This window comes from Neurospora crassa, linkage group II, assembly GCF_000182925.2.
Source record: "Neurospora crassa OR74A linkage group II, whole genome shotgun sequence".
Taxonomy (NCBI): Eukaryota; Fungi; Ascomycota; class Sordariomycetes; order Sordariales; family Sordariaceae; genus Neurospora; species Neurospora crassa.
In genome coordinates this window covers 2,687,759-2,706,999 of record NC_026502.1, presented here as the reverse complement: position 1 = coordinate 2,706,999, position 19,241 = coordinate 2,687,759, and the positions used below count along the sequence as shown (strand labels likewise).

The window sequence follows — 19,241 nt, the reverse complement described above, 5'->3', positions numbered from 1 at the left end:
GGGGTCTAGCAACATTACATGATTGGCTCTGCACGTCACATGCGCCAACACAGTCCCCATCGTTCTTCCTATTGACTGCCTGCCGCGGACAAGAAAAGCCCTTGGATGGGCTCAGAGGCTTCAATTGCTCAAGCGACGCCTGCGTCATTGTCGTGAGAACTTCAATGATGTGAGCGGGTTCGTCAAGGAAATTGCCATCAAAGAACGCGTGTGTGGTATATTGTCGTCATATTTATATTACAAGCGAATGAAATGGATGATATCGCCTTCCAACGACCCCGGATGTTTCTCCACATGTCTGTACACACACCAACCCTCTTGGTGCCTTGTAGTTCACGATACATCATCTGAGGCGCGAAAAGGCTGCTGCTTGAAATGAAGATCCCATCCATTCTATGCTGAAAAGAACCGAAGCCCGACCGTTTTCCGACCGTCGCGCCAAACTACCTAACCATTACTACTATCACAACAATCGCTTGATTTAAAGCTTCTTGCAGATCTCGATCCACTTGTCAGTGGAGTAAGACTTGGGCCTAGAGTCGAAGTGTTAGCCATAGCCCTGGATCGACACGATATCATATAGCAGCAAGACATACCTCTCAATGGGGGCACCGACGGCGCGGTCGATAATCAGCTGAGGAAGGACACCAATGGCGCGGGAAACACCGAAGAGAACAGTGTAGTAGTTGGCCTCAGTAAGACCATAGTGCTGGAGAAGGACACCAGAGTGGGCATCGACGTTGGGGTAGGGGTTCTTGGTCTTGCCGTGCTCGGTGAGGACCTTGGGGGCGATCTTGTAGACCTGGCTGACGAGCTGGAACATGGGGTCCTCGGGGAGGTGCTCCTGGGCGAACTTGCGCTGGGCAGAGTAGCGGGGGTCGGTCTTGCGGAGGACGGCGTGGCCGTAACCGGGGACAACGCGACCGGCGTTAAGGGTGTCCCAGAGGTACTTGGTGATGGCCTCATCGGAGAGATCGTCACCGATGACCTTCTTCATCTCGGTGAGCCAGTTAAGGACCTCCTGGTTGGCAAGACCGTGGAGGGGACCGGCGAGACCGTTCAGACCGGCAGCGACGGAGAGGAAGGGAGAGCTGAGAGCAGAGCCGACAAGGTGAGTGGTGTGGGCAGAGACGTTGCCACCCTCGTGATCGGTGTGGATGGTGAGGTAGAGACGGAGGAGCTCAACGAAGTCCTTGTTGTCGCCGAAGCCGAGCTGGTTGGCGAAGTTGAAGGAGTAGTCCTTGTCCTTCTGGACAGCAGCGACCTTGCCGCCCTTGAAGACGTTCTGGTAGATGCGGGCAGCAATGGTGGGGAGCTTGGCAATGAGGTCCATGGAGTCCTCAAAGGTGTAGCCCCAGTACTCCTTCTTGTTGATACCCTTGGCGTAGGCACGGGCGAAGGAAGAGGTGTGCTCGAGAGCGGTGACAGCGAGGGAGAGCTGAGCCATGGGGTGGAGGTCAGAGGGGCAGCGGTCGATGAGCTCCTCAATGAACTTGGGGACATCGGAGCGGGCAGCCCACTCGGCAGAAAGGTCGCGGACCTGCTGCTCGGAGGGGACCTCACCGGTCAGGAGAAGCCAGAAGAGACCTGCGTATCAAGTCAATACACAAGACCGCTTAAACACGATATCTCACGGTGCATGGTCCTGGCAAGGCGCGCAGGCGTGTGAACGTACCCTCGGGCAGGGGCTCCTTGCCGCCGGGAGCCTTGGGAAGCAGTTCCTGGCACTCGGGGATGGTCTTGCCGCGGAAACGGATACCCTCCTCGGCGTCGAGGACGGAACCCTCCCAGACAAGGCACTTGATGCCACGGGCACCGCCATAGACCTGGTCGAGAGTGACCTTGTCGACGACCTTGGAACCGTGCTCCCTGAGGTTGGCAGGACAGATCAGCAACACGATAGACGAGTCGAGAAGCTATCGACGGCTTATGCCGAGGCAGAGGTAGAGCTTACTTGCGGAGGGCCTTGATCTTCTCGATGTTCTCGGGGAGGAGCTCAGCGAAGCGCTCCTTGAGAGTCTAGTACGGCCAAAGAAGCGCGGTCAGCGGATGATGTCAGTGTGTCCCCGGCTCATGAGACTGCCTTACCTGAGTCTTGGAAGAGTAGCATCTGGCGGCAGTGAAGGCAGTCTGGCGAGAAGTGAGGTGGATGGAGGACCTCAGGGCGGCGGAGCCCAGGCGCATAACGGGAGCCATGGTTTACTGAGTGGGAGGACGGGATGTGGTGTGGTTGAGGAGAAAGGAACAGTACGGAAAGGAGAGAAGAAAGGGAAAAGGTTCAGGTTGAAGCAATCAAGGCGGCACGGGCTTGAAAAAAAAGCGCAGCCGGGGAGCAGGCAATGCGTGGGAAAATATGCCTGACCTGCCGTCGCAACCAGCGAACCAGGGCAGGTCCAGAGGTCCGTTAGGTGGCTTTGGCGGGCTCTGCTCCCGTCGCTCCTGCCGGGGGATTGGCCTGCCCCGACTGGATGCGAATTGCCCGCAATTGCCAGTGCCAATTGGATCCAATAATGTTCACGGGCGGGAGCAAATAGGCGGGGCTCCCACTCTGCTCGGGCCAGTGGACCGGGGTGTTCGGGCCAGTTCTCTCACGAAGTTGTTGTATTGTACAATACACCGGGCCGCGATGCTCGTGACACGACACGCTGCTTGATCCACAATGGCCGACTCGTAGACAGGCAGATGCTCCTCTTCCCTCGCGAATCCGCGAGTATGAGACTGGAGAAGCCCACACCGTAATCACCGTAGAGGCCGGCGCCAAATCTCCGTTTTTTGATGGATACAATATCCGGCCCTGAATGTGGTCAATTTGGATCATGAAGCTGAACATGGAACTCTGCGGGCCAAAGGTTCAATGTTTCTATCCGGATGTACGTGGAGGTAGCTTGGCCGAGCTGCCGAGCTCGAGCGGGTCAGGGGGTCGCTGACGCCGTTCTAAGGATCGAACGCGGGGCGGCTCCCACACGTGTGTTTCGGTTCCCAAGTCTCCTCCCGTCCATGCGCGCGGTAAAAGGATGGCCGACGACGGAAGACCGGAAGAATACCTGGACACGACCACGCTGAACACTTGCGGCACCGACATCATGTGCGCGTCTCTGCAATCGCATGTGTCTCGAGGGACAGCGGTTGTCAGACCAGACCTCAACATCGCGATGTCAAAACTGCTTGTTCACTCGCATCGATGTCGACACCGGCATGCATTGACGTCACGGCACCCTTTGGGCCTTTGGGACTACCTAGGTATGTACTTGGCCCTTGCGAGATCCCTAACTCATCCGGGGAAGCCGCCCCTTTTGACAGGTGTGGAAACGTTCCTGCTCCGGGTTTCCAGAAAACAATGTTGGAATTGCCAATTGATGGACGGATTGATAATAGATGAACCCGCCTGCACAATCTGTTCCCTAGCACGTCCTCGACACTCAACGCTCATCATCAATGTTCGTGGAACCTTCGGGGTTGCATGGAGAGTCGGATGGAGCACGCAACCGACTCCAGTAAGGGCTTCATCCAATCTCAGGTTGGATGTGGATCAACGGTTGGGGTTCCTAATTTACCGCAATCCGTCTCGGCTTTGTTGCCTTAGTGCCTCATGCTCTTGGTACGTGCGTCAGGCCACAACACGTCCGACACCTCTCTGCAAGGCTTTCGTTTGCTTGTAAAAAGAAGGTTTTCCGAGCCTTCAGTCACAACAGTTCGAGGCGGGTCATTCGAACCAATCAAGGCGTGATTGGGTGGCTCGAAAAAGTGCCTGCCAGTTCGTTCCTCCCCTCGGGCCACGCATCACAGCCACGGTGCCACAGCAGCACAGCACACAGGCAGCAGGGCAGGCAAACCGAAGCGACGAACGGATGCAATCGAACCCGACAGACGACTCGAGCAGAGTCAAGATCAGGGCAGCCACTACAGCCGAGTACCCACCCATACCTGCACCAACCACCGACCACTGGCACTCCCCCGTCCAGTCCACTTCTTCTACTTCTGCAACGACAACTTTTCTTTCTCCCCGCTTTCCAACCCCAACTCCCTCCTCACTTCTCGCATCACCACCACATCACGCTTTTGTCGTCATCAGCGAAAATAATCTTAAACGCCAACGGAGACCGCCTTCGTCAATCCAGCAATCCAGTAATCGACTAGTCGCCCAGGATTTGTCCATGCATCTCGACTCAGCACACGCTCACCTGGATTTTCTCACTTTCTAGTAGCCTCACAGTAAAAGGGTGCGCCCAGATCACATCCGCGCAGGTCAAGTCCTGATCTTGTCTGCCCTTCGTACAGCTGCTTTCGTTGCGGTTCTTGCACGTCGTCACAGCTATCCCCAGTTGGTGGTTTCCACTTCGCGCGTCACGTCAGAAAAATAAAAAGGACCACCGTATTCTTGCTCGCACACACGCCGGCCAGCAACATATATCTCTGGCCTCTCGGCTTCTCTTTTTTTTGCTAGGACTTTGCACTGGCCTACGGCTTCTGCGCTTGTCTTAAGACGCACAGAAAGGACAGTCTCTTCGTACAAGCTGCTCTCTTCTGAGTACCCGGTGGCGCGGGCAAATTGCAGCTTCGTAACCTCGGTGATATACGTCGAGAAGCAAGGAAAGCAGACCTTGGATGCCGACCTGTTTGAGCCTTAATCAACGTACTCCGTCTTTCCACCCGTGACAAAGGAGCATGGTATTGGCATAAAACCTTTAATCAGCCTTCACCGTATCACAACCGTACTACATCGCAGCTTGTATTTCCAAGCCCAACGGCCAAGTTGATTGCCGACTTCAGCTGGTCTTGCTCGATTTTCAAACAAAAATCATCCATCATGTTGTCGTCACAGGCGGCCGTAGCTGAACTAGAGAAGGGCCTCGGGGACATGCAAAACCTGAAACCGCCCGGTGTCTCTGGCTCGAAAATCAATAGCCTCACCATGCTGTGTTTGAACAACGTCCAGGTAAGAAAAGCGCCGTGTCTGGGCTCGACAGTATGCACGATGGAGGCACCAGAGCTAACCACACATCCTTCGACAGTACGAATCACAGCTGGTTCAGAAGTTATATACCCACTACAAGAAGACACCAAACACTCACAAGCTGGGCGTCCTATACGTCGTAGATTCTGTAACCCGCAAATGGTTGGAGAAGGCAAAGGCCCTTGAACAACCCGTCACCCTTGGTGCACAGGATGGCACCTATGCTGCCGGTGTCCATAGAGTGACTGAACTAATGCCCATGTTCATGAACGCCATCATCTCTTCGGCCCCCGAGGATCAAAAGGTACGCACACAACCGCACACTCATGTGCCGTCTTACACTTATACCTCCATTTCTGCCAAACGGACTAGACCCCGAGCACACTTGGGAGCGGCTGTAAGATCAGGCCACACCAGTCGTCTTCACTTTCCTAGACCATATCGTGCATCCATTTTTGGTTGTATTTAGTGTCCAGTATCATGTTGTTCATAAACTCACACCCGTATCGTCTTGTAGGAGAAGATCAAGAAGCTGGTCGACATATGGGAAAAGGGCCAGACGTTTCCTCCCGATATGGTCAACACCTTCAAGGAGAAGCTGAATGCTCATCAACAGCACAGTAGGTTTTGCCCGGATCCTCCTAAGCATATTCCCTTACGCGTGTGCGGTGCTCGTTGTTTGCCTGATCTAACTGTAGCGTGTGCCGATAGATGTCTCGACAACACCACCAGGCAGTCCCCCTCCCAACCCGCTGGCTTCCTTGCAGGCCACTAGCAGACCTCTCCCTACGCCTACAACTACCGCCGTAATGCCGTCCAACATCCTGGAGACCTTAGCAAATCTTGCCCGCTTGAATGCGAATGCGGCTCAGAGTAATTCCAGCGCGGCCGCCCCTGCTCCCGCCCCGGCCGCAACTGCGGCTGTGGCCCCTTCTCCGGTACAAATGGGGGTCCCGCAGATTCCTCCTGTTACTTCTTCCACGCCGCATCCCATGTTTGCTACTTCTGGCCAGCCTAGCAATGGAGCATTGCCAGCCGGATTTCTTCCCGGTGTGGGGCACCCGGGTATGCCGTACTTATCAGCATCGCAGCCGGCGGGGCAGTCGGTGAACATGCCACCGACGATGCCATTTGGCTTCCCAGCTCCGGCCGCACAGCTAGCTCAGCCTGTGCAAGTGCCAGGAGCAGCCCCTAGTGCGAATACCGCTACGACGGTTCAGCTGTTCGCCGCCCTCGCCGCCCAGGGCATCCCTCTTGACAAGATTGCCAGTGTAATGCAGCTGATGGGTCAACCAAGTGGCACCGCCCCGGCAGCACCTCCCCAGTCCGTTGCTCAGCCTCTATATGCCGGCTATCCTCCTCCTCCCCCTGCTGGCGGTGTATCTGCTGCCCCTGCATGGGAGGCCGTGAGACATGATGAATCACGTGATCGTAATGGCTATCATGATGGGATGAGGTCTCCAAATAGGCCTCGGGGTCGCTCTCGCTCACGCTCGCCGCGGCGCTGGGATGTCAGGGGGTCGCCTCGAGCCCGCGGTAACGATCGCTTTGATTATGGGCGGAGCACCCCGCCCCGTGGCCATCCGGATGATCGTGGTAGAGACCGGGATATGCGTATTCCCGAGTACCGACAACGGTCGCCCCCCAACCGTAGACATGAGAGCCCGGGTCAGGAGCCGCCCTCCGAGAAATGGGTCAAACACGATCCTACTCTTCCCAATGGTCACATCAAGGTGTATAGCCGCACGCTGTTTGTCGGTGGTGTGACGTAAGTTTGCCAAGCTGTTCTCCAGCCTATATGTGCATTGACTGACAGACATGTAGATGTTCCGAAGCCGAACTCCGCTCCATTTTTGGTCGCTACGGCGAAGTACAAACGTGCATCGTCAACAAAGAGAAAAGACATGCCTTTGTCAAGATGTACTACCGTCAAGATGCTGAGAATGCAAAGAAAGCCATGGAAGAGAACAGAGGCTCCGACGTCCAGCTGCGGGTAAGTTTGCGACTCATATCTTCGTTATTGGTCGCCAACTAACGATTTTGTAGACTCGTTGGGGTGTTGGCTTTGGCCCCCGTGACTGCAGTGACTACCAGACTGGGATCAGTGTCATTCCTATTCATAAGCTCACCGAAGCCGACCGGAAATGGATGTTGACGGCACCCTATGGCGGAAGTGGTGGCCAACCTATTACCACCGGTCTTGTTGTCGAGGAGCCAGACATTGAGATTGGCGCAGGTGTTTCGTCAAAAGCCATCAGTCGACGTATGCAGACAGACAAAGGGGGTAACCATGGCCCCAAGTCAAGCCGCCGAGATGAGGAGCCCCAGCATCCTACTGGGAACGCAGGTGGACCGCCCCCTGCCGGTAACCGCTGGCGGCATGGTCGCGAGAAGCATCGCAATAACAGTGGCGATGACAGACGCGGCGATCGGAATGACAAGAATGCAGCCAACGATGACCCGATTGTGATGGGCTTGCCTGGAAACATCACTGTTGGACCGAACGGCATCAATTTTCCTCCCAATTATGCCTTCACATCCAACAGCACGTCCAACAACTGAAGGGTTCGGTTCCTGCTGGCTCGCGGAGATAAAGGCCCAGGGAAAAGCTGAGGAAGACGAATCTGAAGAGAGAGCACACAGGCGAGGGATCAGTTAAGGGAGGAGATACCCCTTGAGATGGATAAAGAACCATGGAGAAAAAAAAAGTTACTGCTATGGGGCCGGAGGCTATCGTTATTTGCGGCGTATTGGTATTCTTTTTTCTGGGTCACTACGTTAGTAGAGGGGCAGCGGTAGGGTATTGCTCTAGGTCCGGTGTATCCTATCTGGTTCTTCTTCAAAGCAGAGGGTTGCTTGATGGTTTTGATCCTTCCGCAACTGTATACTTTATCTCTTCTCTTTCGTTAGATGTCTCTTGACGGTTTTACCATTCTGAAAACCGGTATGATAATTGGTAACCTTAGTGAGAACAAACGTACACTTCTTGTATTCTACTGTAGTCCTTGCTGAGAAGCGCCTCGTCCAACCTAATCCTGCATATTATAACGATCTATTTGCAGATTCACTGTGGTCAATGTCCGAGCTAGAATAAGTACTACTGAAGATGGTGTCTGCTCTCATTCGGACGGCATATGACAGAAATCCAGACCAAGGTCAAGTCTCTTCGAGAACGTGTTTAACATTGGCGGTATTGTGCTTCTCCAGCTTACGTATCGCGCTGTGTTTGTACAACTCTGGCAAGTCAATGCACTGGCAAGGTGTTTGCGTTTGACCTCAAACCGATGGCAAAAGCATAGTAACGATAGAGCACTAGCTCAAAAGTGCTTCGAAGATTCGCTTTTGTATTCGGATGATCTTTCGGGTACCCAAGCTTTGTGCTGACCATATGCTCAACAGTACTCGATCAACCACCACCCTTGATCCCTTTACGCCTCCTTTTCCCCTTGATAGCCGTGTTTGGCCCTACCTTCCCACTTACTGACTGGCTCGCGCCTCGCAGCACTCTCAATATTCCAACTTTATCCTTCCCTTGGCCCCTGAGTAAGCATCATCCTGTTTCATCCAAGTTAGCAATGCACTCAACTACACCCTTGCCACGAACTAGAGACTTACCTCAGCTTTCCTCTTCCTCCCCCCCAATCCATTCTCCCCGCCCATGCTCATTAATCCATTGTCACCACCATCTCCAGGCCCAACACCGCCACCAACACTGCCATTTACCTCCTTATGGCAACTGGCATGATATACCCTCTCGCCTACTTTCGTGGCGTCCATCCACACCCACTCCTGCGCCTCATCAAGCCACTTCATCTCGAATCTTTCCTGGCAGATGGGGCACATGTTATTGACTTTGGCAGAATCCTCGGGAACGGGGATGTAGTCGAGACCGCCCCTTTTGCCTCCCTTTCTACCACCGCCGTGACCGGGCATGGCTTTCCCGCCACCATGACCTCCCGAATGATCAGCACCCATGATGCCACCACCTGGGTACAGAGAGTTGGGGTTATAAGAATTATTGAAGCTCGCCTCGGGGTCGTAATCATCCTCATCCTCATCCACATTATCATCATAGTTGAGTGTATCCTGACCCGGCACACCTCCACCACGACCACCATAACCACCGGCACCACCACCAGCAGTAGTATCAGAACGGTGACCGTGATCAGAATCAATCGCTTCCAACGAGTTCACCCAATCTGACTGCTCCACCCACCAGGACCGGTGCTGCCCGCGTCGCTCTGCGTCCGTCACCCGCTGGTGCACCCGGAAGTGCCAGTCCATGTGCGCTGTCTTCTTGCGCCGGCCTTCCTCGTCGGTGCCGAACCGCCGGCCGCACTGTGTGCAAGGGGGGCCGAGGTCTTCGTGGAGTCGGTTGATGAGTTGTGGGCCGCGGAACTGTTTGAGAGTATAGGTCCAGGCGGCGGCCGGGGCGGCGGCGGGTGCCGTTGCTACGGGAGCGGGAGCAGCGGGAGTGGTGCCGGACAGAAGACCGGATTGTCGAAGCATGGCAAGTAACGCTGATGGGTTGGAGACTGGTGCTGGCGGTGCGGCCGCGGGAACGGTGGGAGGAGCGGATGCTGCGGGCTTAGGAGCCTCGAGAGGTGGTGGTGCTGCCGGGCCCACTGTTGGTGTTTGTGATCGAAGGACAGCCGCGATGACGGGTGGCAAGGCTGCCAGACTACCAGCGGCAGCAGCGGGAACCGGAGTAGGAGCTCCAGCTACCGGTGGTACAGCCGGTGGTGGTATCGGTGTCGCGATGGGAGGCTGTGGCGTGCCAGTCTGTGATGGTGTAGGGGTAGCAGACTTTCGGGTAGCACCAGCCAGCAAGGCGGCGAGAGCGCCTTGCCCGAACAAAGAGTCTATCGAGAGGGCACCTCCGGCACCAGCACTCGGACCCGCCACGGCCAAGGCAGAAGGAGGACGCCCCCCTGGTACTTGAGGAGGAGGAGGAACAGCACCGGGAATGACCGGAGGTGTTGGGGTAGCGGTGTATGGGACGGGATATTGAAGAGGCGCGGCGGCGACAGGAGCAATGCCAGTAGCAGCAGCAGCAGCAGCAGCAGCAGCAGCAGTGGCGGCAGTAGCAGCGCTGCGCATGTTTACGGACAGTTCAGTGATCTTTTCTTTCACGAGCATTAACTGCTCCTGCGGCACGTCTGGCCTCTGAATCAAGGTCTGCAGATCCAGCAAGGCCTTCAGTCTAGTTTGTTTACCTACGTCCAGCGGATCTCGCGCAAACTCGGCCCTCTCTGCAACGATGAGTTGCTGGATATCGTCTCTTAACCTCTCTATGCTTATACCCTGGTGAGGAACTTGGGGCTGGTGATAGGGGGCTCCATACGGAGGCTGGGTGGTGGCGCGAGGAGGAAGCACATCGGGACCCTGGGAGTGTTGTTAATATCAATGCACGATAGAGAGCGAACAAGAAAGACAGGGGTAACATACGTTATGAGGGCGCAGAGGGAAGGCCGTGTTTCCTCCGTGCGGCGGCATATGTCCGTTAGGAGGCGGATATTGCTGTCCGGGTTGTTGTGTCGCTGGTCGAACGTTTGGAGGAGTTGGCGTATCTCTGTGAGGAGGGGCTGGGGGACGGGCTCCGCGGAGCATATACTGCTGCCCTTGGTAACTGCTCTGGTTGACTTGAAGGGCAACATTCTTGGCCGCGATCAGGGCGTTCTCGATCGGTTTGACCACCTCGGGAGGGAACACGGGCTTCGTGGATATCGAGCCCGGTACTGGCTCCTTCCAGGTCTTCAGCATCTCGTCCATCTTCCGCCTGGTTGGGTTGTCGACTTTGGTGTAGGCGCCCATGAAGATGGAATAGAGCTTGGGCCCAAAGTAGAGGGCGTATGGTGTCGGGACATTTTTGACCACCGAGTCGAGCACGTAGAGGGCCGGTAGTGTTCGAGGAGGTGGGACCTAGGTAAAGTATCAGACACATGCATCTTTTGAGGAAGTGGCGTTGCTCATGGGTCTCGGTTGTCTATGCCTTGGGCCAGAACCGTCGTGGTGGATAGGCGGCGTACCTTTTTTATGTGGTTTGTCAAGACCTCAGCAATGGCCAAACCATGGTGGGCGTTCTCTCGCGCAATATTCGTCAAAGTCGCAATCTCTATCCTTGAGTTTACGGTCAAGTCCTCCAGGGCCTGCCGATAGTCCTCGGCAACATCAGCGGCGTCGTCGGCCATTGTTGAAAGCGTCAACGGATACCAGGTACCGCCGCAGACGTGGAACAAGGAGACAGACGCAGGGTCGCGCCAACTAATGATAGACCTTTTTAGAATTCTTGGTTTGTGTTTTTCGCAGCAAAGTGCTTGCGCGAGAGGGAATACACCACCACACAGAGATATGCTCAAACTGGCCCAAGTCTTTTTTCTCCTGGCCTTCAGGGAAGTTTGAAGGCGGTAGAGGCAGATAGTTTATCTTCTACCAGAAGTCACGACTTGATCAATGTGTGCGTTGTCTTGTTTTGTGTTGTCCTTGCTTTTTTCCCCCCCCAAGCGCAAAATCCTCCACGGCCTGCCTCTATTGATGTGTCACCCCGACCACGATCGACGCACCATTCGAAGCGTGCTCTTTGTAGTCAATGCTCGTCGGGATACAATTCTCTAGATGGCTGTCAAGAGGCGGCAAGTTGCAAAAGTGGCGCGAAGAGAACAACAGAACAACAGAACGGAGGAGCAAAGACCGTCAGATGGATGAGCCGAGATAGCGTGGTGATTCGGTGGTGATGGGCGGGCGAAGGTTGCTGAACTGGTGATTCTTTTGACGGGTCAATGCGAAGAGGGCCTTTGTCCTCTTAGCTGTGAATTGTCGAGGGAACAGCGGGAGACCAGACACTTGTCGCGGTTTATGTACGATTTTCTTGGATTTACAGTTTCGCGTTGCAAAGTGGAAGGTGGGCGAGAAGATTGGTGACGAGAAGAAGTCGCTCCTCCCGTCCTCGCAATCCAGGTTGCTTTGTCTGCAAAGGGTGGACACTGGAGCCACTGCAGGCCAAGAAGTGCGTGAATGTGCTTTTGCAATACCGAGTGTACACTAGAGTAGAGGTGCCTACCTAATAGCCTGCCGCGATACGGATGCACAAAAGGTACGTACTGTGAATCTTATCGGTATGCACAGGCCACTAGAGGTACATTCCTGCTTGGGCTTATCAGACCCGACCTTGGGTTCCCCTTTCACCCGCCTTCACTATCGCAAGCTGGATTCATCCATCGATGTTCACCATCACGCCTCCATGGGCTAAATGCAGGTCCCCGACTGAACTGAGTGCAGTGCAGACTGACTTGGGTTGTTCTTCCAATTTTGGATCACATAACGTGTTTCTTTTTCTTTTCGTGATGCGATGATGCATACTTATCTCAATACATTTCACCACCTTTTCCCACATTATTAGGTTTCCCTTTTCGTGAGTCGTATCCCCTTTCGGGAACTGAGCCATTAACTGTGTATTCTCAATTCTTCGTCATGATGGCACCTGGGCCAAGAATACAAAAACGCCTTGACCATATGCAGAATCTCTCATACTGGGTATTTTCAAAGGAACAAAAAATGAAAAGAACAGGGGAAAGAAAGAAAAAAAAGAAGAAAAAAAAGCCAGCTATCTACAGAAGTCTGTCGCTCATATCCCAGCCCAACTCAAATTGTACGACCCATCATCACTTAACCCACCAACCCTTAGAATCGGGACATGTTCGCATCACTGTACAGACTCGGGCTCCTCCTACCGCCATTGTAGTAAGGGTGTAGCACAGTTGGCGGTCTCTGGACGTTTGGCGAGACTGGGCTGGAACGGTCATTCTGGGGCGGAGGGCTGTTGTTTCTTCCTGCGCCGGTGTTGATAGGGAAGCGCCCGCCACTGTTTCTGCGGTTGCTGCGGAAGCTGTCGCCGCGTTCGAGGTCGCCAGTATGATCACCAGATCGCTTGCTGTCCGCGTTCATCTGAGGAGTGGGCGCCACCACCCCAACGCTGGGGATGGGATCGCTAATGACGGGGAACCTGCCGGATTTGCGAAAGTTCTTGGGAAAGGCCGCCCTGGTCCATCTGTGCGCCCGCGCCTTGAAGGTGTTGTCCAGCTCCGGTTGCTCTTGCTCCTGCACCACCGGGGGGTAGTAGTGGTCGTTCACCGCCGGTGGCAGATCCTCGGGGTAGCCGCTCTGGCTACTGTAGTAGTCAGGGAATGGGTCCTGCTTCTCGATGATGCCCCTAGCTTGGTCACCGTGGCTGCGGATCATTCTAGCCGTGATTCGTCTTCTGATCTTGCCCTCGCCTTCAGAAGTGTTGAAGATGAGCGACGCGACGACGTTGAAGACGCCGAAAGTGAGGGAGAGGATGCCCGAGGCTAGTACGAGGCGCCACATGGCGAGTCCGAGGTTGTCCATGGAGTAGGCCGGTTTGACCAGATCGCCCATGATGGCGCAGCCCATGACGACCATGGCTAGACCGAGCCATACCAGTGAATGAGTCGGACATAGGACAGGCCAGCTCCTGGCGAAGAATCCTCTGAACGACCTAATGTTCAACTCGGAGATGAAGAGAAAGATGGCGACGGCGAAGACGAAGAAGTGAGAAGCCGAGTCGAAAAAGTCGAAGCGTCCACCAAGACATGACAGTACAATCATGATCCAAGAGGACGCCATGGCCATGGCGAGGCCAATGAGGGTGAGAGCTCGAAGTCCATTGAGGACTAGGTAGCCGGTACCTTTGATCGTAGGAAGCATCTCGGGCTCCTCGTATTCGAATGCTGATTCTGGGTTCGGGTCAGTCCTGTCTGGTACAGGAAACTGGTTCTCGCCGTTGTGCTGCTCGTGTTCATGCATGTTGACTCACAATGAATGTCTTGATGAGACCGCTATCGTAGCCTCTGACCTGCAGATTGCTAATTTTTTTTTCTGAAGATGTATCTGGCAAGCAGATGTTTTGGCGGTGGTCTTTTTTTTAGTATCTCTGTCGAAGAGTAGGAGAGAGGAGTCCGGGGGAACAGGAAGGTAAGGAAAGGCGTAAGAAGTAAGTAGAGACCGGAGAGGTCTGGTTTCTATCGAGGACTTATGTAGCAATAAGGAATGAATGGCTAAGGATGGCCCATGGCCATTGTCTCCCAAGGACAATAGGGCTGCGGGAGGCTGAATAAAGAGAGCGAATTGTTCATACGGATGAATGGGGAGTAGATGGGCCACATGCAATTGCACAATGAGGAGTCTACTGATATATCGGACGGCAGAGAAGGGACGCACATGCTCTTACAAAGGCAATGTTCCGTCGAACAATAGGATTGAATGATTGACGGCCCGGCACATGAATAGAACAGAGACGGCAAGGATCTGGGCCGTGAGTGTTTCTAGTGTTTCGCATGTGTCGCTTTTATCGAGGAAACTCTCATGGCCAATGAAGCAGTAGGCGCTCAAGGAGTTAAGTCGTCCCACTTGGGACTTGAGTTTTTTTTTGGACCGAGCCAAATGTGAGGACCCACGGGATGAGGGTTAGCAGACCAGTCAGATCTGCTCATCTCCAAGGTTTTCTTTCCTCTTATCCTCGTCCAGTTTCCCCAGATATCTGGCGAGCTAGGAATGGTTCCACGGCCTGACGTTTGAGCCAGTCAATGGACGCAAGGCGGCTAAAAGAGACGTGCAGATCAAATCCCATTCACTGCCCCTGCAGCCGCCTCTTTCAAGTGAGCATGCTTGCAAGGAAATGGCCAAGGATACGTATCTCCCCAATAGTTGCCGGGGTCGATCTGGACGATGACTGAATCCATCTTCAAGTTGGGGTGAACTCAGCCGGTCGATTGGTTGACGGTTTTCGAGGCCCGTTTCAGATTTGCATGTAGCCTGGGACGTAGAAGTGCCTGCCCATTGTGCCCAAGCAGATGCTCCAAAATAGCAGCAGAGATTTGGAAAAAAAGATGCGAAAAGTTGTAAATCGACCTGGATTTCTTCTCGTAGGTCACTAGTCATACGCCAACATTTGGAATTTGCAAGCAACTGAACAGAGCGACTGTCCATGGATCGGCAGCGATGCATCTACTGTACCATGTACATGTACTGTACACTATTCTACGTGTGTTCGGATACTGCCGAGGCGGCGCTAACAACCTCAATGAATGCTTCATGTGGGCCCTTTCACTTTGAGCGTTCCTGATCGTCCAAGATAGCGCTGACAAGATCTGATGTCAAAAGATATCTAGATGTTGAAAGCACAGATTGACAAGAGGTTCAAATGTCCCGAATGTATCAGGCACGAGTTTCCAGGTTTCCGCATGACATTGATCGAGGTGGGTGTCGAGAAGGCTTCCACTTCGTGAGTTGTGACTGGTCCTACAGGTAATTCTACCTACTGCGTACACTAGGTACCTACCTATCTTGCTTGCCCCAATGCCCCTGGTGGCCCGTGCCTAAGGTCTACAACCACCCTGCGGGCATCAGACCTACCTACCAAGGTTCTCAGTAACTCGAACCCTGACATGTTTTTCTTCTTCTATATTTATGGAACTGAGCAAACGGCTTCTTTTGTTACTAGATTGGATATTGATATCCAAACAAATGCTGAGAAAAACAATCCGATGGAGTACAAGCCGAGAACAAGACTTCTCGCCGAGCTTATAGATTTCAGTACCCCGTGCTTACACCGCGATCATGACCCACCGCGCCCGATCCCTAGCGCAGAGGGAGGAGGTGCCAGAGCGCAGCAGTGTCCTTTGCAAAGCTGAAAATTCGATTGGCCACCAGGTCGCGCCCTGACCACCAGGCCTTGTCCGACCCCAGCAGTCGAAGCGCCCAGAACCAAACTCTCTTTGAGTGGGTCCATTACGGTGGCTCCCTCACCACTCAGCCTCGCACCTCGATCAATGCTTCCATTTGAATTGAAGTCTTCTCGGATCCCCTGACCACCCACTCAGCCAGTTTTCCAATTCCTCCTCATCGCGCGATCTTCCAGGGAGCACAACAACCGCCCGACCGGGTCTACGGACTTCTGAAACGCTCCTTAACTTCTATTCTTCGACCTCGCCCTGCCTTTACCCGCGCGCGCTACTTACCGCGTCTAATTTCTTCGCTTCGTCATCCATTTACCGCCAACCGCCAAACATCATGTCCCGCGGTAACCAGCGCGAGAAGGCCCGTGAGGCTAACCTCAAGAAGCAAGCCGCTCAGGTATGACTTCCCAATACCAGAGGATGCCACTAAAATCAGGGGCCTTGCTAATGTCTGCCCTTTTCCCTGCAACAGAAGAAGGTCAACACCAAGAGCGGCACTGAGATGCAGCGCGATAAGGAAGCTGTCGCTGCCCTCATGAGGGCCAAGCAGGCGGCCGGTAAGTTCTATCCACTTGGTCTCCGGGCTATCTCTGCCCATTATGACGCCAATTTGTCATCTCTTCGATCAACGCCATCGCACTCTAGCCCCTTCTCTACTCCCTTGCTGACTCTCTTTCTCCCACTTAGCCGATGCGAAGAGGGCTGCTGAGGCTGCCAAGAAGAAATAAACGGCCATCTCAAACAGTCCAACTACCCACGTGGTTGGAGGAGATACGAATCTGATCAACGGGAACTCGTCCTTCTCGCTGCGCGATTATCTTTATTTACCTCATCCCCATAGTCGACAGCGACTATGAGCAGCTGCGGGAATGCCCCCGTGTCTATTAGACCGGGATCGGTTTTCCCCATCCATCTTTATACCGTTCGGAGTGTTTTACGGCGTCACAGACCAGGGAGGAAGACTCGGGGAGTATCTTGATTTATTGGAGCAAAGCTTGGGCATTCATGGCGTGAGCGTGGGAATACCATCTTGAATTAACACATTTTCTTGGAAGCATCATCAAATCCGGAACGCTTTTCTTCCGTGTGGGGCCGACGCATGCTCGGTCGGCTACCGTTGTCCTTATCGCTGTTTTGCATGTGCGCAAACTGGCTTGTCAGACTTCTGTCTTTTGGCTGACCTCAGTATTGCAGCTCCTTTGTTGATTCTTACGGCATTTGAGAAACAAGGTAAGGACAGCGACGGGATAACATTTCGCAGTGAAGAAGATTATTAATGTGCGTAACGCTTCAAGCGACAGCTATTCCTGACCAAGTTATAGGTATCCAACCGTAATCCTGTCCCTTACCCCTTCATGCGATCAACTCGCAAACACTGTCCCAGCCAGAAAGGCGTGCTTCAAGTTACTGACATGACTAGCACGGTCAAAAAAAGCTAAAGTATACAAGTAGCATCTTTGATGCTACAGAAATAAAACATGGCATTCCCTTCTCTATCGCTGACTTTCTTTCAGACGATCCAAGCATCAGATGCTCACAGCTAAGGTGTGTGTGCTTAGGCAGCAGGAGGAGCACCCAGAGCCATGGCTCTAGGAATCGAACCTTGGATGATGTCAGCTTTTGGTCACGGATTCGAGATGCAGGCGAACTACTCACCACCTACGCCACCAAAGGCGTTTACACCCTGGGCCGCAACATTGGGGAAGGAACCGGCAGCGCAAGAGACGGCGCATACGCACGAGCCGTCCGCGGCAACCTGGCCAACACCAGTCACAATGTTTCCAGTTGCTTGGGCCGCACCACCAGCCACGGCTGTTGCAGTGGTATCACCGCCAACGGTTGCGGAAGGAGCTGCGGGAGGAGCAGCGGAAGCATTACCGCCGGTGATGCCACTGTCCGTGCCAGTGCCGTTCTGCGCAATGGCCTGGGCTTGGAATTGAGCATGGGTCTTTTGGGCAGTAGGGTTGATGGAAAAGACCATGCCCTTGCCGCAGTGGTTTGCTTGGCGGCAGTAGAACCCTGTGAGGGGGTTAGCAAGACCATTCAATCGAGGAGTGGAAAAAGAGGAGAAAGATTATAGAGAAGAAAAAAAACATGGGGAATCCTTACAAAGAGGCGTATCAACCATGACCTGCATAGCGACCTGCGGCGGAGGGTTGACGGTGTTGTTGAGATTAGCCTGGAAACCCGAGTCCATGCCTCCAGGGAGCGCCACGCAGGGTTTATCAAAGGCCGACTGCGTTACGGTGTGGTTCTGGCTGAGGAAGGTGAAGATGACGGTATCGCCCACGGCCGCCTTCGTCTGCGCCGGGCTAAAGGCCAGACCTTGCGGTCCGCCGACGGTGACGGTGTGCGTGGCGGCTCCTCCTGCTGGGGCAGCGACGCCGGCGGGCTGGGTGGGAGTCGCCGGAGCGGCGGAGGGCACGTCAGACGCAGGAGCGGTGCTGGCTATCGCCGTCGCGTCGGCGCCACCGGCGGCACCGTTGACTACCGTCGCGGCTTGGGTGGCGGTCACGGTGACGGTCTTTTCCGAGTTGATAATGGTGGTAACGGATCCGCCACCTAGGTTGACCCAGAGGAGGTTGAGCTGAGCGTTGAGGCCTGCGGTGAGACCGATGAGCTTGGCAAGTTCGGCAATTTCTTGCTCTGTTGCTTTCTTGGAGTCTTTCCCGTTGTTCTTGTCCTTGTTATCCTTGTTGTCCTTGCTGCCATTGGCGTTGGCGTTGTTGTTTTGGTTGTCATTGCCCTTGTCACGAACCTCGAGAGCAATGTCTCCGCGGCGGACGCCGGGGTAAACGTTGTGAGCAACCTTTCCGAGAGCGAACGGGGCCATGCTCAGAGCGGCCAAAACTGCTGTCGTAACCTTCATTTTGGGTATCTGTGCTTGTTCCTTCTTCAGGTTCCCTTCTCAGTAACTTCTTGTTCCCTCTTGGTTTGCGATTGAGAACGGGTATTATCGTATATTCGTGAAAATTCGTCTCTGTGCCCTATCGACCGGGAAAGGGATGTGCTGGAGCGCGAATATGATCGGCAGGATATGTATGTCTAGATGTAATGTCGTACGTATAAACAATTGACGAGTTCCTGCTCTGTCTTGATATATCAAGAAGCGAAGGTTGCGACAGGAAGTCTGAGACGAAAAAAGAGTGGTACAAAAAATGAGGGGAATGAGCACACACACAGAGAAAGAAGACAACGGATGAAGAAGAGGAAGAAGACGAACAAGGTGAGAAGCGAAAATGAGGAAATAAGGCCCTTCTTGAAGTTTTACGTTTAGAAGTTTCGGATCTCACGATTCCGGGGATGCAGCGTGACTGATCGTAGCAAGGGAAGCCATTGCTTCCCATCTCAACCTCGGGCGCATTCTAACATTCGGCATCCGGGCGTTATAGCTAGTAGGTAATAGCAATGACAGGGTCCCTAGGGATGGACTACTAGCGGCCACAAAAAGGAGGTTGTCACGAAACATTTTCCAGGGATCATTCCACGTGACGGAGGCGTTGGCACAATAATATCTTCCCTTGACTGCTCTG

General features: G+C 54.0%; 6 protein-coding genes across 6 annotated transcripts; 2 read left to right on the top strand and 4 right to left on the bottom strand.

Annotated features, from left to right (window-relative positions):
• Positions 1 to 185: 185 nt before the first annotated feature.
• Positions 186 to 2,823, bottom strand: cit-1 (citrate synthase). Its single transcript, XM_951805.3, has 5 exons — positions 2,089 to 2,823; positions 1,955 to 2,019; positions 1,676 to 1,869; positions 597 to 1,587; positions 186 to 533 (listed from the first exon to the last, which is right to left on the bottom strand). Exons 1-5 carry the CDS (start codon positions 2,194 to 2,196, stop codon positions 482 to 484), a joined length of 1,410 nt encoding a protein of 469 aa, XP_956898.1. The 5' UTR covers positions 2,197 to 2,823; the 3' UTR covers positions 186 to 481.
• A 1,021-nt stretch (positions 2,824 to 3,844) lies between these two features.
• On the top strand, positions 3,845 to 7,943 carry NCU01695 (RNA binding protein Nrd1). Its single transcript, XM_951808.3, has 6 exons — positions 3,845 to 4,936; positions 5,013 to 5,258; positions 5,472 to 5,574; positions 5,666 to 6,722; positions 6,779 to 6,947; positions 7,001 to 7,943. Exons 1-6 carry the CDS (start codon positions 4,808 to 4,810, stop codon positions 7,514 to 7,516), a joined length of 2,220 nt encoding a protein of 739 aa, XP_956901.3. The 5' UTR covers positions 3,845 to 4,807; the 3' UTR covers positions 7,517 to 7,943.
• A 15-nt stretch (positions 7,944 to 7,958) lies between these two features.
• Positions 7,959 to 11,946, bottom strand: NCU01696 (mRNA cleavage factor complex component Pcf11). Its single transcript, XM_951809.3, has 4 exons — positions 10,984 to 11,946; positions 10,403 to 10,876; positions 8,570 to 10,339; positions 7,959 to 8,509 (listed from the first exon to the last, which is right to left on the bottom strand). Exons 1-4 carry the CDS (start codon positions 11,143 to 11,145, stop codon positions 8,462 to 8,464), a joined length of 2,454 nt encoding a protein of 817 aa, XP_956902.3. The 5' UTR covers positions 11,146 to 11,946; the 3' UTR covers positions 7,959 to 8,461.
• Positions 11,947 to 12,369: 423 nt separating this feature from the next.
• NCU01697 (hypothetical protein) lies at positions 12,370 to 14,364 on the bottom strand. The gene is made up of 2 exons (XM_951810.2): positions 13,788 to 14,364; positions 12,370 to 13,707 (listed from the first exon to the last, which is right to left on the bottom strand). Exon 2 carries the CDS (start codon positions 13,676 to 13,678, stop codon positions 12,635 to 12,637), a length of 1,044 nt encoding a protein of 347 aa, XP_956903.2. The 5' UTR covers positions 13,679 to 13,707; positions 13,788 to 14,364; the 3' UTR covers positions 12,370 to 12,634.
• Positions 14,365 to 15,774: 1,410 nt separating this feature from the next.
• NCU01698 (4F5 family protein) lies at positions 15,775 to 17,532 on the top strand. The gene is made up of 3 exons (XM_951811.3): positions 15,775 to 16,105; positions 16,181 to 16,265; positions 16,396 to 17,532. The coding sequence occupies exons 1-3, from the start codon at positions 16,043 to 16,045 to the stop codon at positions 16,434 to 16,436; spliced, it is 189 nt and encodes a 62-aa protein (XP_956904.1). The 5' UTR covers positions 15,775 to 16,042; the 3' UTR covers positions 16,437 to 17,532.
• NCU01699 (hypothetical protein) lies at positions 16,966 to 18,977 on the bottom strand. The gene is made up of 3 exons (XM_951812.2): positions 17,818 to 18,977; positions 17,365 to 17,727; positions 16,966 to 17,310 (listed from the first exon to the last, which is right to left on the bottom strand). The coding sequence occupies exons 1-3, from the start codon at positions 18,575 to 18,577 to the stop codon at positions 17,264 to 17,266; spliced, it is 1,170 nt and encodes a 389-aa protein (XP_956905.2). The 5' UTR covers positions 18,578 to 18,977; the 3' UTR covers positions 16,966 to 17,263.
• Between the last annotated feature and the right edge of the window lie 264 nt (positions 18,978 to 19,241).